The sequence below is a fragment of the Triturus cristatus genome, chromosome 4_2, assembly GCF_964204655.1.
Source record: "Triturus cristatus chromosome 4_2, aTriCri1.1, whole genome shotgun sequence".
In the NCBI taxonomy this organism is placed as follows: domain Eukaryota; kingdom Metazoa; phylum Chordata; class Amphibia; order Caudata; family Salamandridae; genus Triturus; species Triturus cristatus.
In genome coordinates, this window is record NC_140586.1 from 653,731,757 (window position 1) to 653,748,220 (window position 16,464).

The 16,464-nt window shown below is 43.3% G+C and overlaps 1 protein-coding gene across 7 annotated transcripts in view; it reads right to left on the reverse strand.

Moving 5' to 3' along the window:
- EFCAB7 (EF-hand calcium binding domain 7) overlaps positions 1 to 16,464 on the reverse strand; it is a 367,307-nt gene that overhangs the window by 30,565 nt on the left and 320,278 nt on the right. For all 7 annotated transcript variants that reach the window (XM_085602394.1, XM_085602399.1, XM_085602395.1 and 4 more), the window contains one exon: positions 13,858 to 14,067. In XM_085602394.1, the coding sequence (XP_085458520.1) occupies positions 13,858 to 14,067 (210 nt within the window). The remainder of the gene's footprint in view (positions 1 to 13,857; positions 14,068 to 16,464) is intronic.

Genomic DNA, 16,464 nt, shown 5'->3' on the forward strand with positions numbered 1-16,464 from the left:
ACAAAGACAAGAAACCTCTGAAAGTAGAATCACCTTTAATCAAAATCCCATGACTATAGTAAACAGTTTACCGAAGGGGAGTAAGGAACAATTTAAAAATCTATTGTTCAAAAGAACTCTCTTGAAGCATCGTTGCTGCCACCAGGTACTCAACATAAGCACCTTGGAAAGATGAGCTGCTGAGTGAGCCCTGCTTGTGTCCAAACCCATTACAGGGTGGTGTCAGGCCTCTCTGTGCATCAGGTGCATTAGGCCACTGAGCTAAGAAATATCCCCCAGATCCACACACCCTCTGAACAAGGAGAAGGTTGACACATGTACAGCAGAGCAAGACGGAGAATAAAGACGTTTCCCAAAAGATATAAAACTGACATCCTGTTTCCCAATTTCCAAATCATTTGCGGTTTTGAAATGCTTTTGAGCCACATTTTGCATCTTTGCCAACATGATCCATTCTTTTGAATCTGAGGAGTCAATACCTTTAGAATACACCTGCAATTAGGATTGTAAGAAAATGTGGAGCGGTGCTGCATCACTGCCCCAACATGTCCGAATGATGCAATGTGAGAAGGAAGGCATTTATAATATCATTCATACTGTAACATTGCAACTACAGGTCACTCGCAACTACAAACTAAGCCAGGATTAAAACACAACATGCACAAGAGACTACCTCACAACATCCCTCTCCCTCACTACATCACTGTTTCACTACCTCACTCTCTCTCACTACATAACTCTCTCTACCTCACTACTCCACTCTATCTCACTACCTCACTATCTCACAACTTCTCTCTCTCAAAACATCACAACTTCACTCTCTCTCACTCACTACCTCAATCACTCTATCTCACTACCTCACTCTTTCTATCTCACTAACTCACTTTCACTCTCTCTTTCACTACCTCTCTCTCTATCTCACTACATCACAACATCACTCTATGCTTATATATCACTACCTCACAACATCCCTCTCCCTCACTACCTCACTCTTTCACTACCTCACTCTCTATCTCACTACCTCACTCTCTATCTACCTCACTCTCTCTCACTACCTCACTCTCTATTTCAATACCTCACTCTCTCTCTGCTAATGCAATAGGTATCACATATGCAAAAAAAGCTAATGCCAATAGAAATGACAATGCCATTTATTTAGGGATACAAAAATGATTAAAAAAATAATGAGCAATACCAATAGCTCTACCTATAATATTGCCGAGACCATTGCATTGTAAATGCTTGTTACTGAATGCTACACATTTGCCATGATGGTGCTGGGGGTGGAGCAGAAGGTTGGGCGGGGGTAATTGCATGATTGGTATAGTCCTAGAGGTAAACCTGAGTGGCCTATATGTAGATGGGATGATCAATGGCCATGTATAATTTTAAATCGATACTGGTGCTACCTGATGCACGGTTCGTTCCTTGGAAGTTACAAACCTGGAAAAGAAGTCCAAGAGTATTAGGAATGAGCAATGAGCAAATTACTAACCATGTTTTAGAAAATGTCACAGTTAACATAGAGTCCTTGGAAAATAATCACCGATTCATGTTATGGGATTCAGGTTCTATCCTTTCATTTATGTGGCAGAGATTTACTTTGCAGATGAACTGTGTGATTTATTGCACGTTAGATGGCATTGCAGTTCAAACCTAAGATGAAGATTCAATATTTGAAATAAAAGAAGAATCAAGAGTTCACTTGTTTGTTTCTAGTTCTTACAAAAGATCACCTGACTCTTTATTTAAGACACTCTGTGATAGAAGAGGTATTGTTTTTCACAAGTAACGAAATAAGATTAATAAAGAGTACAGAAACAGTTAAAATCAGGATCAAACCAGATACAGTTTACCCCAGAACTCCAAAGTGTATGCCCTCACAAGAGGCTGAAGAAGGAATGATGCCTGTCATAGGGAAAATGATAGAACAGAGTATTCCACAAGAGGTGCTTGCTAGTCCATGAAGCACACCTGTGTTGGGCATTAAAAACCAAGTAGAAAGTTTACGACACTCCAAGATCTTAGAAACATTTATAAAATTGTATTTCCATGTTATTTGGTGGTACCCAATACTGCTGTGATTTTATTTCAGATTCCAGTGGATGCAGAATAGTATACAGTCATTGACCTATGCCAAGCATTCTTCTCTATTCCAATACATGATAGCAAATATCTGTTTGAATTTTGAATCCTCAATAAAGTTCACATTTGGTGTTAAATCCCACAGGGGGATACAGACAGCCCTTCAATATTTTGTCAGATTCTAAAGAAGGATTTGGAAAGTCTGCGACTGCACTGTAGCTCAGTGTTAGTGCAGTATACAGACAAATGTATAGTGGCATTAAAAACAAAGGAGGATTGCAAGCTAAATACAATTGCGTTCTTGAATGATCTTGATGAAAATGGTCATACGGTTCCACCTACAATGATGGAGTACTGTAAAAAAAAAGTGATTTATCTTGGTCACCACACTGAAAAGGGGGCAAGAAAAGTGTCCAAATATCATGTTTCCGCAATTTTGAAAATGAATACTCCAACCAACCAGAGGGAAGTGAGGATGCTCTTGGAGATAATTGGCTTCTGTCGTCAGTATGTCCCATCTGCTCGTAGCAGCTGCAGCTGAGTCAGCCACATGCAGCTAAGGCGATTACTTCCAGCGGGTGCACAGTCTCTCTCTTGCACTCACACTCCTGAAGTGACTGGAGGGTCTCTGCAGTACCTCCTGTAGAGTAAATGTTCGGTTCCTCTCCCTGTGAGGTGGGTGCAACGATCCTGTCTTAGGTCCCTCGCCTAAGAGATAGTACGAGAAGTTTCACCCCCTCCCACGCCGCTGAGAACTCGAGTGCGGAGCAGCCGAGAACTCCCAAAGTGCGCCTACGAGTCCCAGCGCTTTACTCGAGTGTAAACTTTCGACTGACCTGCCCGCCGCCGGCTCCTCTGGAGGCACGGAGTAGAGACACCCCATGGCTTTAAAGTATAGACCCGAGTATGTGAGTGTCCCGGGCCTGGACTCGCTGCTCCGCAGAACAGCTTTCTGTAACTTTAGCTGTACGGAAACGTACCCCAGGCCTTTCCATTCTTCGGCGCTCACTGCTCGGCACACAACTCATTAGCTTCCTTCCTTTTGTGAGGGGAAGAGGCGTCTGCGAGCCAAGACCCTGGACCAAGTCATAACAGCAGCTGCAGTGGCAATGGGGACGGAGGCTCGGTCCTGCGGGGCTCCCACGTTCTCACACCGAAGCACTGGCGGAAAGACGGGCGTGCACAGAGGCACGTGCGCACGTACACGGAGACTAACAGAAAGTCAAGCTTGTACAGTCAGATACACTCAGAGACAGACACCAGCACAACAACACGGCGGCGAACGGATAGATCCTCACGGGCAGACGACAGTAAAAAAATGGCGGATCGAAGCTTCGAAACTTTTTCGGATTCGGGGGCGTGTTCCTGCTGTTCTAAAAGGGCGTGGCTAAAAAGTGGAAAGAACAGCAAGGAACACGCCCCCGAATCTGAAAAAGACGGAGCCTATTTGGAGGGACGGCTCTCTCCTCCAATGGCTGGCCTCCGTTTAGGAAGCCAGCCAATGGAGGAGAAGCAAAAAGAGAGGCGGGCTAAATAGCCACTCTAGAAAACATTAAATCTTCCGACTTCCGGTTCTGCCTTCGGGAGACCGGTAGTCCTCGACCTAAAAAGCCAGAAGGGGAGGCAAAAGCCACTCCCACCGAGCAGCCAAACTATGGAACACCCTTCCGACTACTATTAGACTACAGTCTCATAGGTTTATTTTTAGCAAATTGGTCAGGACCTGGCTTTTCCCTCAGCACTAATATTGGTGAGCCTGTGCAACGGTAACAACTCACCCTAGCACCAAGACGCCTCGGCAATCGAGCGCTTTATAAGTATGTCAGTCAATCAGTCAGTCATCCATTGATTCTGAGTAATGATTTTCCCCAGGTTTTAGGTCGAGGACTACCGGTCTGCCGAAGGCAGAACCGGAAGTCGGAAGATTTAATGTTTTCTAGAGTGGCTATTTAGCCCGCCTCTCTTTTTGCTTCTCCTCCATTGGCTGGCTTCCTAAACGGAGGCCCGCCATTGGAGGAGAGAGCCGTCCCTCCAAATAGGCTCCGTCTTTTTCAGAATCGGGGGCGTGTTCCTTGCTGTTCTTTCCACTTTTTAGCCACGCCCTTTTAGAACAGCAGGAACACGCCCCCGAATCCGACAAAGTTACGATTCTTCCAGCCGCCATTGTTTTGCTGTTCTCTGGCTGTGACGATTGTTATCTGGCTGTGAGGATCTTTTTTTGCTGTTGTGCGTTATTTGTAAGGCATTTTCCTTGTTTGTTTGTCTCGTCTGCCACCGATGATCGTTTTGCTTTTCTCTTTCCATTCGGCTTTAGCAAAGTCAGCCGTCTGTTTACTTGTGCATTGCGGTTTCACTTTTGCGCGATGCGTGTTGCTCTGACTTGTCATTGATAATGGTGTTGCTGGGACCCGTGTGTTGACGTGTTTGTTCCTGCTTGCCTTGTGTTGTTGTTTGCCATGGCTTTGTACGTTCGACGGTTATGCGTGGATTTTTCGTCTTGTCACTCGTCTCGTTTCTAGGTAAACTATTTTCACTTAAAATTATGTCCGCAATTTGTTTGTTTCCTCTCCTCACCGTTAGTGCTTTGCAGCGGCCTGGAACAGAAAACGAGAGGAGAGTACTCCTCTAACGGGAGGGAGAGCCTGCGCCCTTCCTCCCAGAAGCAGTCCCTCCTTTTCTAGAATGGATGTGGTTCGCACTGGTGTTCACGGTAGAGGGGCGCCACGACCAGTGTACAGTGAGTGCTTGGAGAACTGCGCAGGAAAGTGGCGCCGGGCTACACTGTGATCCAATTAAAAACTGAGGCAATCCTCAGGCTTGTAACAAACAATGAGACTGCATTAGGAATGCTGAGCAGCCCCAGTCGGCGCTCTTTATCTTTGCCTTGAATCTCATTCTGTGAGCCTTGTTGTTGTCTTGCTTTGTGTCAGCGAGGCTTGCCTCATCCCGTTGACTGCCTCCGTGAAGCGCCACACACTTTCAAATCCTTCCAGAGCTCTCCTCTAAGAGCTTGCTTGCACCCTCCCTTCTGAGGAGAGACCGCCGGTCTTTTTATGCTCCGTGCCTGAGAGGGTAACAGCTGGAGGCAGACGCGTACACACCTCTGCGGAGACTGTGTACAGTACACATGAAAAACACTCCACGCCCACAGCAGACTCGGACGAAACAAAAACACTCCCGTTAGAGGAGTACTCTCCTGATGGAGAGGGTGAAGAACTTTTAAAAAGCACTTTTATTTCATTCTTTGTAGAGCACGTCAAAGGCTCCCAGCTTCAGGCCACTTAAATAGATGAGTAGCATTTCACAAGTCTGGCAGCCGTGGCAATCATATGAATGCAGGCATGTACACATGTCTTTAAAAAAAATTAAGAAATTTTAAAAAACACAAGTGATCTACAACTCAGCAAAAAACTGAAGTTCAGATTTTCACACACTACTCTCTAGGAACACACACTTTAGCTATACAACCATTATCTCAGCGGATTCATAAATCCAAAACACTCACGGTGCAATTGAAGGAAATGTGTAGGTGCACTGGGAAACAATTGTCATGATAGTACAGGCCTAGAGCACCAAACAGAAACAAAGACAAGAAACCTCTGAAAGTAGAATCACCTTTAATCAAAATCCCATGACTATAGTAAACAGTTTACCGAAGGGGAGTAAGGAACAATTTAAAAATCTATTGTTCAAAAGAACTCTCTTGAAGCATCGTTGCTGCCACCAGGTACTCAACATAAGCACCTTGGAAAGATGAGCTGCTGAGTGAGCCCTGCTTGTGTCCAAACCCATTACAGGGGGGTGTCAGGCCTCTCTGTGCATCAGGTGCATTAGGCCACTGAGCTAAGAAATATCCCCCAGATCCACACACCCTCTGAACAAGGAGAAGGTTGACACATGTACAGCAGAGCAAGACGGAGAATAAAGACGTTTCCCAAAAGATATAAAACTGACATCCTGTTTCCCAATTTCCAAATCATCTGCGGTTTTGAAATGCTTTTGAGCCACATTTTGCATCTTTGCCAACATGATCCATTCTTTTGAGTCTGAGGAGTCAATACCTTTAGAATACACCTGCAATTAGGATTGTAAGAAAATGTGGAGCGGTGCTGCATCACTGCCCCAACATGTCCGAATGATGCAATGTGAGAAGGAAGGCATTTATAATATCATTCATACTGTAACATTGCAACTACAGGTCACTCGCAACTACAAACTAAGCCAGGATTAAAACACAACATGCACAAGAGACTACCTCACAACATCCCTCTCCCTCACTACATCACTGTTTCACTACCTCACTCTCTCTCACTACATAACTCTCTCTACCTCACTACTCCACTCTATCTCACTACCTCACTATCTCACAACTTCTCTCTCTCAAAACATCACAACTTCACTCTCTCTCACTCACTACCTCAATCACTCTATCTCACTACCTCACTCTTTCTATCTCACTAACTCACTTTCACTCTCTCTTTCACTACCTCTCTCTCTATCTCACTACATCACAACATCACTCTATGCTTATATATCACTACCTCACAACATCCCTCTCCCTCACTACCTCACTCTTTCACTACCTCACTCTCTATCTCACTACCTCACTCTCTATCTACCTCACTCTCTCTCACTACCTCACTCTCTATTTCAATACCTCACTCTCTCTCTGCTAATGCAATAGGTATCACATATGCAAAAAAAAGCTAATGCCAATAGAAATGACAATGCCATTTATTTAGGGATACAAAAATGATTAAAAAAATAATGAGCAATACCAATAGCTCTACCTATAATATTGCCGAGACCATTGCATTGTAAATGCTTGTTACTGAATGCTACACATTTGCCATGATGGTGCTGGGGGTGGAGCAGAAGGTTGGGCGGGGGTAATTGCATGATTGGTATAGTCCTAGAGGTAAACCTGAGTGGCCTATATGTAGATGGGATGATCAATGGCCATGTATAATTTTAAATCGATACTGGTGCTACCTGATGCACGGTTCGTTCCTTGGAAGTTACAAACGTGGAAAAGAAGTCCAAGAGTATTAGGAATGAGCAATGAGCAAATTACTAACCATGTTTTAGAAAATGTCACAGTTAACATAGAGTCCTTGGAAAATAATCACCGATTCATGTTATGGGATTCAGGTTCTATCCTTTCATTTATGTGGCAGAGATTTACTTTGCAGATGAACTGTGTGATTTATTGCACGTTAGATGGCATTGCAGTTCAAACCTAAGATGAAGATTCAATATTTGAAATAAAAGAAGAATCAAGAGTTCACTTGTTTGTTTCTAGTTCTTACAAAAGATCACCTGACTCTTTATTTAAGACACTCTGTGATAGAAGAGGTATTGTTTTTCACAAGTAACGAAATAAGATTAATAAAGAGTACAGAAACAGTTAAAATCAGGATCAAACTAGATACAGTTTACCCCAGAACTCCAAAGTGTATGCCCTCACAAGAGGCTGAAGAAGGAATGATGCCTGTCATAGGGAAAATGATAGAACAGAGTATTCCACAAGAGGTGCTTGCTAGTCCATGAAGCACACCTGTGTTGGGCATTAAAAACCAAGTAGAAAGTTTACAACACTCCAAGATCTTAGAAACATTTATAAAATTGTATTTCCATGTTATTTGGTGGTACCCAATACTGCTGTGATTTTATTTCAGATTCCAGTGGATGCAGAATAGTATACAGTCATTGACCTATGCCAAGCATTCTTCTCTATTCCAATACATGATAGCAAATATCTGTTTGTATTTTGAATCCTCAATAAAGTTCACATTTGGTGTTAAATCCCACAGGGGGATACAGACAGCCCTTCAATATTTTGTCAGATTCTAAAGAAGGATTTGGAAAGTCTGCGACTGCACTGTAGCTCAGTGTTAGTGCAGTATACAGACAAATTTATAGTGGCATTAAAAACAAAGGAGGATTGCAAGCTAAATACAATTGCGTTCTTGAATGATCTTGATGAAAATGGTCATACGGTTCCACCTACAATGATGGAGTACTGTAAAAAAAAGTGATTTATCTTGGTCACCACACTGAAAAGGGGGCAAGAAAAGTGTCCAAATATCATGTTTCCGCAATTTTGAAAATGAATACTCCAACCAACCAGAGGGAAGTGAGGATGCTCTTGGAGATAATTGGCTTCTGTCGTCAGTATGTCCCATCTGCTCGTAGCAGCTGCAGCTGAGTCAGCCACATGCAGCTAAGGCGATTACTCCCAGCGGGTGCACAGTCTCTCTCTTGCACTCACACTCCTGAAGTGACTGGAGGGTCTCTGCAGTACCTCCTGTAGAGTAAATGTTCGGTTCCTCTCCCTGTGAGGTGGGTGCAACGATCCTGTCTTAGGTCCCTCGCCTAAGAGATAGTACGCAGATGCTCCCAAGGTGTTGTCATTTCTACAGCGGGATATGGCAGATCAGTTCGCAGTTCTTGATGCTCCCTGTACTCCTTCTGGAATATGGTGGTATTGGGCTCTCGCCCGAATGGTACATTGAAATCCTTTACGTGGCCCCTCCTGTCATACAGGATCGCCGCCCGCACAAAGCTATGGCACTTACTGCACAGCAGTCTTTTCCACAGCATCTTCTCCTGGCATAAGGGTTTGCCGACTCGGCACTATGCACTGGCTTCAGCCCGACTGGCGCTGCACAGCACGTGGCTCAATTCACAGCAGCCCTCTCCTGGCATACAGAGGTCACCGACCCTGATCTGCACATGGGCAATGACTCGAATGGTGCAGCAGCTGTTTCCTCACACCTCACAGAGGAAGTCCACTCAATAGGGCTCCCCACTGAACTGTGCTCCCTCCAATGCTCTCCTCCTCCTCACAGGGCACATTAGCATTGGCATGCAGGCAGGAGCTAGTGCTCCAGGCTCCAGACCAGTGGTCTTGGATTTGCTGGGTGATGCCCTCTCCACCAACAGGGAGACTAGTAGGCCTTCCTGCAAATCCTGTGCAAATCCTGGTCACAGGCAGAATTCTTTCCCTCCTCACACAGCTCGTCTGGCTCCTTGGAAGATGACAATTGTTGGGGTCTCAAACTCCCCTTCCAGACACCAAATGTGATTTAGGTCTGAGTCTTTGAAGTTTTATGTTGGGGTTCTGCTTATTTTGATTGCCCAATCCTCTGCTCTCTCTTTCTATTCACAGCAGGAGTGACTCCAAAGCTGATAGTCTTACAACAAAGGCCATTGAAGACCTTCGGATAGAGTTCACACCTGGATGTCGGCTTCAGTGATGGGTGCATCAAAAGGTTAGCCAATGGGCCCAGCTCTACTGTTTATGATTCTCTTATCAGCCCCATGCCCTTCCTGAGATGTGCCACGCCCTTCCTTGTGACCTCTCACTGAATCAAACAGCACCCTTTGAAGTGTACAAGGGTAGCCTGGCAATCCCCTCTCCAGTGTGTCACACCCAGTTTACAGAAGTGCAGCAAAACACAAATTTGTCTGGGTCATATTTCTCTACCTCCTCTCCGTGTTTCCCCATGCAGGCCTGGGTCTCAGGCCAGGGCCCTCCATGTATTGTACCATGCACAGGCACACATACACTCAGCACATGTATACAACATACACACACTGCACAGTACTGAATCCTCCTTGTAATGTACCCCTCACAGGCACACATACGTCCAGCACCTGCATTTAACATTCACATACTGCACAGCACTGTATCCTCCTTGTTCATGTACTGTACCACTCATAGACACACATACATCCAGCACATGCCTTTAAACTGAAAGCACTGTACCTTTTATGAATGGCACCACTCACGGGTACACATACACATACACCTAGCACATGCATTTAAGCTACAGGCACGGCACAGCACAACATTCTTCATGTACTGTACCAATCATAGACACACATACATCCCACGCATACATTTAACAGGCATGCCCTGTGCAGTACTGCCGTATTCCTGTATTGTACCCTTCCCAGGCACACATACACCCAGAGCAGATACACTACTCCTAACGTAGCACTTCACACCAAACCGATGTACGCCAAGGGTGGGTAAAGCACACAGCAGCGGAACTTTAAAAATGAGTGAGCTGGTAGGCCTCACTCTAGTGACATAGGTTAAAAAGGACCTGTTCACTTCCACTTATCACTACACGGTATGCTGCCACCACTTCGCCTGTGCTGCTTTACTCCTGATGACGGCAGTAGCCTCTCACCACTATGAGAGTAGCGATTTTGGGTGCCCTCACGGTCCAACAAAGCCACAATCAGTGAGATGGGCCTACGTCTTGGTGCAAACACATGATTTGTGTTTGCCTATGACAACAAAATCAGCATAAGGGATCCAGACATCAATACAGTTGGGCACTCAGGGCAGAGGTGCACATCCGTTACCATGCAGAGGACTTTTCTGCCCCAACAATGATATTAATAATTTTAGTTGGATTAGAATATAGTATCAACAATGTCTAAGAGGAAACATGGCCAGATCGAGATAGAAGGCAGAGCATAAGATTGACAACTTTAAAATGGTGGAAGAATTGAGACGCAAGAAAGTGATGCTTGGTGTATTATAAATAGTTTGGGGTTTAGTGATGGTATAATCATCAGAGGGGGGAAATTACCTGGAAGTTAGTCCACATTTGAATTAAGTCAGTGTATTAACATGGAGTTATTGCAATTAAAACAAAATCATGATGGGTTTTAATGTGTCTTTTGTAGCCAAAGCTAAAACTAGGTCTCAGGTAGGCCTCAACTCCATTTTTGTAAATATGGATGCTGGTGCATTATGTTTATTGTGTGTCTATATTTCTCACTTGACGCTACACCTAGCAAAATGGGCACTGTTTATTTTGCATAAGATGTTATTCACCAAGAACCCACAGAGGAAACCTTTTTACTACTTCCCAAAGCTCTTCCTGCTATCACACTGTATTGAATTAATTAATTAATGAGTCTTTCCGTTTTTTATTGTAACGTATTCGTTCTGACATCTCTTATGACATCAGGTTAGTAGGAGCAAACCAATATTCACGTAGTGGGTTAGTGTTGAAATGGTAAATTATAGGACATTTTTTTAAACTGTATTGTGATTTGATGAAATAATGATGTTTTTCCTCACATAATGCTGACTTTGCAGTTTCCATAATTTTCTATGGTGAAATTGACTATACAAATCATCAAATCTGGGGTGAGCCAGAGAGACATTTTGAAACTCTGGGCTTCTACTAGGAGTGCTGTCCGATTTTCTATTGATTTGCTGCCCATTTTGGACAATCTGTCATTCTTGATTTTGCTCATTATTGCATTATTCTTGTAACTAATATCCTTCATGGCAACTGATTTCTTTGTTCTATGAGTGACTCAATGTGACTATTACTGCATTTATATTTCTTCACATTTCCTGTATTGCACTTACATTTTAATAAACCTTCATGGTTTTCCTCATTTCTGATCTCCAACCTCCTCTGTGAGTCAGTCTTTCCTTATTGACTGCATTTTGAAATACCGTTTGAATTTTGTCTCAAGGGGACACATTATAGCATAGCACTTGAGGTGAACACCATCCCTGACCCTGCAGATTGCGCGCAACGAACATGCAGATAGCGTGCCCACGTAGGTCAGACAGTATGTTCATTATGACAAGAGAGGTGTTTAACAATTTTGCAATTACTTGGTATAATTTGAAAAATATTTGGAGGTCTTTTAGGACAACAATGAGATCTAACTAGTGATGCTGACTGGTGTCAGCATCACTAGAAAGGAATTAGTCTTTCAACAATATAACTGCTATGTTCATAAATAATTGGAAATGATTTAGTGTATGTACGGTTACTGTGACAATAACATACATGTTATGCAACTTTAGCTGCTGTGGGGATTTAAATTGTGGGAAATACGTCAACTTAAAAGTTATTAAAAAACACAAAATGAAAAAAGGGAAAACATTCTAAAGAAGGGCTTTCAGTTACTTAGGTGTCTACGGAAAACATTCTATCAATTACAATACTCCTCAACATGAAACAGATATGTGAGTTTACATCAACATAATTTGGAATCTGAAGATATGTTTTACAGAGGTAGGATTATATGCCAGAAGGAAAAACAGAACTAGTCCAGTTCAATGTTAATAGAGTCAAAATATTCAATGGAATCAATCATATAATGTAACAAAACGAAATTGTTGTTTTAAAAATTAAAGCGAGCTCTCTATCTGCTTTGTGTAGACCATCAGCACAAAGTATACTAAGTGGAACAGGCACGTCAAGCAAATAGGTCAGAACAATCTTTGAGTCAGCTTTCTGTAATAAAGCATCACGATCATGGTGTAAAATAAGGTCAGTTAGGACAAGAGCAGTATGTGATGAAGACCTAATGCACAGTTCTTTAAAAAGAATTTAGCCCTAACTCACCCATAACAGACATCCCACTTAACTCCCCACCCTTAGCATGGACGCCTGCACACAGGATGGACTTTGAAAACTGGGTAAACAGCAGACACTGAGATGTAATTCAGTCATGTGTGCAGGACTCAGTGAATTACATGGAATGAAGATGGCCTCCCCAAGGATGAAGACATTTAGTACTGGTGGACCCATACTCAAAATGTGCATGCTGCTATGACTACAAGGCTAGCTAGAACCGGTTCTTCGCTGTGGAGGAGACTAGGCTTTAATATTTCAAAATGGGGGAAACCAGAGTGGGATAAGGCATATTTACAGTCTGCCAAACTGCACTTGACTACCTCTTCTGCCTCTCTTCTGTCAGCCCCAAAAGCAAGAATAAATATAAGACACAGAGGGCACAATGAATATGTCTGCTGGGGCTTTACAACCAGCAGAAATAAACTAGTTTCTATAACGTCTATGGGGATAATTATAAGATGAGCAAATCAATGTCCCTGGGTGGGATATTTCTCAGCTCAATTAAGTGGCCCAGCGTTTCCGAATCGGTTTTCTTTTTGGTTGAAAATCTGGCAGGTAAAATAGCTAAAGGCTCCTCAACCCCAGCCTAAACCTCTCCGACTGAAAGGGTGGTCCCCACCTAAACTACCCAAACCTCTCCCTACCCCTGGCCAGTCACCTCCATTTACCATCTGCTCAAAGCTGGTGGTAAATGAAACTGTTAATAACCAAGGAATTGGGAATTTCTACTGGAAAAACTGAGTCAGGTGAGGATTAACACGTCATTGCATGGCATCTAGGGATGTTACTTCATGCAAATGTTTTTTTTACAGGTGCAAAGTTTCCATCCCACCAGTACCGTGCACCTGATAATTGGGGCCTAAGTGAAAAATACAGCAGAATGTAACTTGCTGGGGGTTATAACACAGAGCATTCAGGCTGACTGCACTTTCAATGTGAGCACAAACTGCCCACACGTGACAGCTTAGAAAGCCACAGGGAGTTGTGGAAATTGTGATGCATAAGGCTAGCTGACTGATCAAGCCAGTCATATGGAGTAGGTGGGGAGTCTCTGTGAACTAGTCCACTTCCCCCTCAGAGCTTCGGCTGCACACCCTTGCATCAAACTCTCATTGAATTAATCACCCAGCAGGCCACCCCAGCATCTACTCTCTTTGTCCAGACTGTGTTTGGAAATTGAAGCAGTTCCTGCACCCATGTACAAGCCCTGGAAGGTGGAAGCCTAAGACAGGCACATAAACCCTGCTTGTTAAGTGAGAAGGGGAGAGCTCAAGCCCTACTGCGCCAAGTAGTCACTTCCAACCCTCACTCTCTGCATTGATCAATCCCACATATATTACAAACATGCAATAAAATGTAATACCTTATTTTCTATCACAGATGTGATCCTCGTATCACTCTTGTAAGTGTGGACAATCATAGTTTGATAAGCATCCAGAACTTTGGCTTCACCTTTTGCAATGACAGATGTGCAGATGGCCTTGTTAAGTGGCTCATTGCTAGATTCCAGACTGACAACTTTGATTCGTGGCTTGCATTTGTCCGCATAGACATCAATAATGAAGGGACAGGCCTGGTAAAATACAAAAGCATCAAATAGGTAAAGTCAACATTGTTGTTACAGTACTTACGTCAATTTTCCAGAAAACACCGGGATCTAGCAGTCTCTCCCTAGTGAAAACTTTCAAATAACATCTGCAGTAACAGATTAATACAAACCCTTTATTTCCCATTCTTTGCGATATAAAACCCATCATTTCTATTACAACATGTGAAATACTAGCTGGGAGAGGGTTTATAGACTACAAATTAAAATCTTACCTCCCTAGGAAAATATGGTATAAAATGAAAAAATGGTGACTACCAGTCATACATTTACCAGGCCAACAAAACTGTGAGAACACAATATTCCAAACCAACATTTTAAACTCACTAGATGCCAAAGGCAGAAGGGGAGTATCCGTGAAAATGTACTAAAACCATGTTCAAATCACAAACAGGAGACAGACCCTTAAAATGGAAGTCTATAAAGGTGTTGTTTAAGAACGTCCTCTCATTCGTTATCGGCATTGCTTATCACAAGGATGCTTGACTTGGACAGTTCGGTTACAAAGAATAATACATATTTCAAAGGACATGAAAATGGAATAACATTCGGCATTATTCAGTGACAAAAACTGACACAGCCAGAGCCCCAGGTCATGTATTGGTGCTTGGCAGATAATGTGGGTACCTGAAGGATTACACTGATATATCATTAAATTCATGAAGATTGATGTGAATGCACTTGTTTAAAGTGGACAAAAGAGTCCATAGGTAGAAGAGCTCCAGGATTCTCCACATCATTGTCAGAAGAATTAGGTATTACATAGACATCCAGGCCTGACGAATTGAGAGAACCCAGAAGCTTAGTGGGTTTGGATGATTAGCACCCCAGGTCTAATTTTCTTCAGGCCATGCAGGACTAGTGGCCCCACTCTTGATTTCAGGGCAGACATAACTACTAGTGAGGCTGGTGCATCCTGATCCAAGTGAGAGGAGCGACCAGGACAAGGAGAATCTGGATTGATTCCACCGGATCAAGGATGCTTTAGGCCGAAGCACTTAATGATGGACCACTGTTTCACACTGTGGAGAGTCGCAAAGAAGTCAATGGAGTCCGTAGGTGGCCTTTGATGCTGTTTTGTTGACTTCCGAATGTCTTTCAATAGGGTGGACAGGGACATGCTTTGGCATAAATGACAACAGTAGAAGAAATCTGGAGCCCTGTTGGGCCTGGTGTGGAAGCTCCATAGTGGTCACTGGGTGAAGATTGACCTCGATGGGCATGGAAGCCTGACTAGGAAAATTTTGGTTGAGAATGGCTTGCGACAGGGGTACGTTTTAGCACCCTTGCTGTTTAGTCTGTTCATTGCATACCTCCCCCAGAAGTTACATGATACGCATAGTTTTTCACCAAAGGTTGGAGGTAGGCATATTAGCTGCCTCATGTATGCAGACGATCTTGTGGTGATGGACCTAATGCCTATAGGGCTGCAACGGTAATTAAACACCCTAAATGCCTACTGTCATGAAAACAAACTAACGATAAATGTCGATAGGACAAAAACAATGTTTATGGCTATAAGGAAAAGAAAATCGGTGTGGTTCCTAGGTGATGTATGTTTAGAGCAGGTTAGAGAGTATAAGTATCTGGGTGTAACCTTTTCAGATGATTTGTGGTGGGATACACAAATGGTTTCCCGAAGACTAGTTCTATCCACAGTAGTGAATGGGGTGAAAAGGTTTGAGCGTAAGTTTGGGAGCCATACCTTTGAGCCACTAAGTAAAGTTATACAGGGTAAGCTAATTCCACAGGCCCTTTATGGTGCAGAGGTGTTGGCTTGGGGTAGGCGGTTATCATGGGAAGGTTTTGAAAGTTATTCTCTGAAACTGCTTCTTGAACTCCCTAAAATGCTATGATTCAAGCTGTAAGGAGGGAGTTGAGAACTGTAGCCTGTAGTGCTCTGGGGGATGCTTTGTGCTTTTCTTTTTCTTTTTAGGATGGGGCGCCTGTTGATAAATTGTAGGAACAAATCTTACCAGAAATAATGTTAATTTACACAGATAAAAAGAATCCTGTGGTAATGATGCTGAAGCGTTTGGGGGTCCCAGAAATGGCCACCAAAAGAGGGGACCAACCAGATAAAGAGTACACTCAGGCAAAGTGCTCTAGAAACTAGCTGGAGAGAGGATTTGCACTATCTCAAAACCAAGAGTTCAGTTATTCCTTACTTAAATTCTCAGGCGAGCACAGATCTATTACCTTACCTGTATAACGTTCCGTACAATCGTCTATGTAATGAAGTTTTGCGTTTGAGGGTGGGAACTGACCCATGGCGGTGTATCAAGGGATTAAAAATAGAAGTTGCTAAGAATAAACAGCAGTGTCCCTGTAAGTGAGGAATGACATATTCAGTGAGCATATACT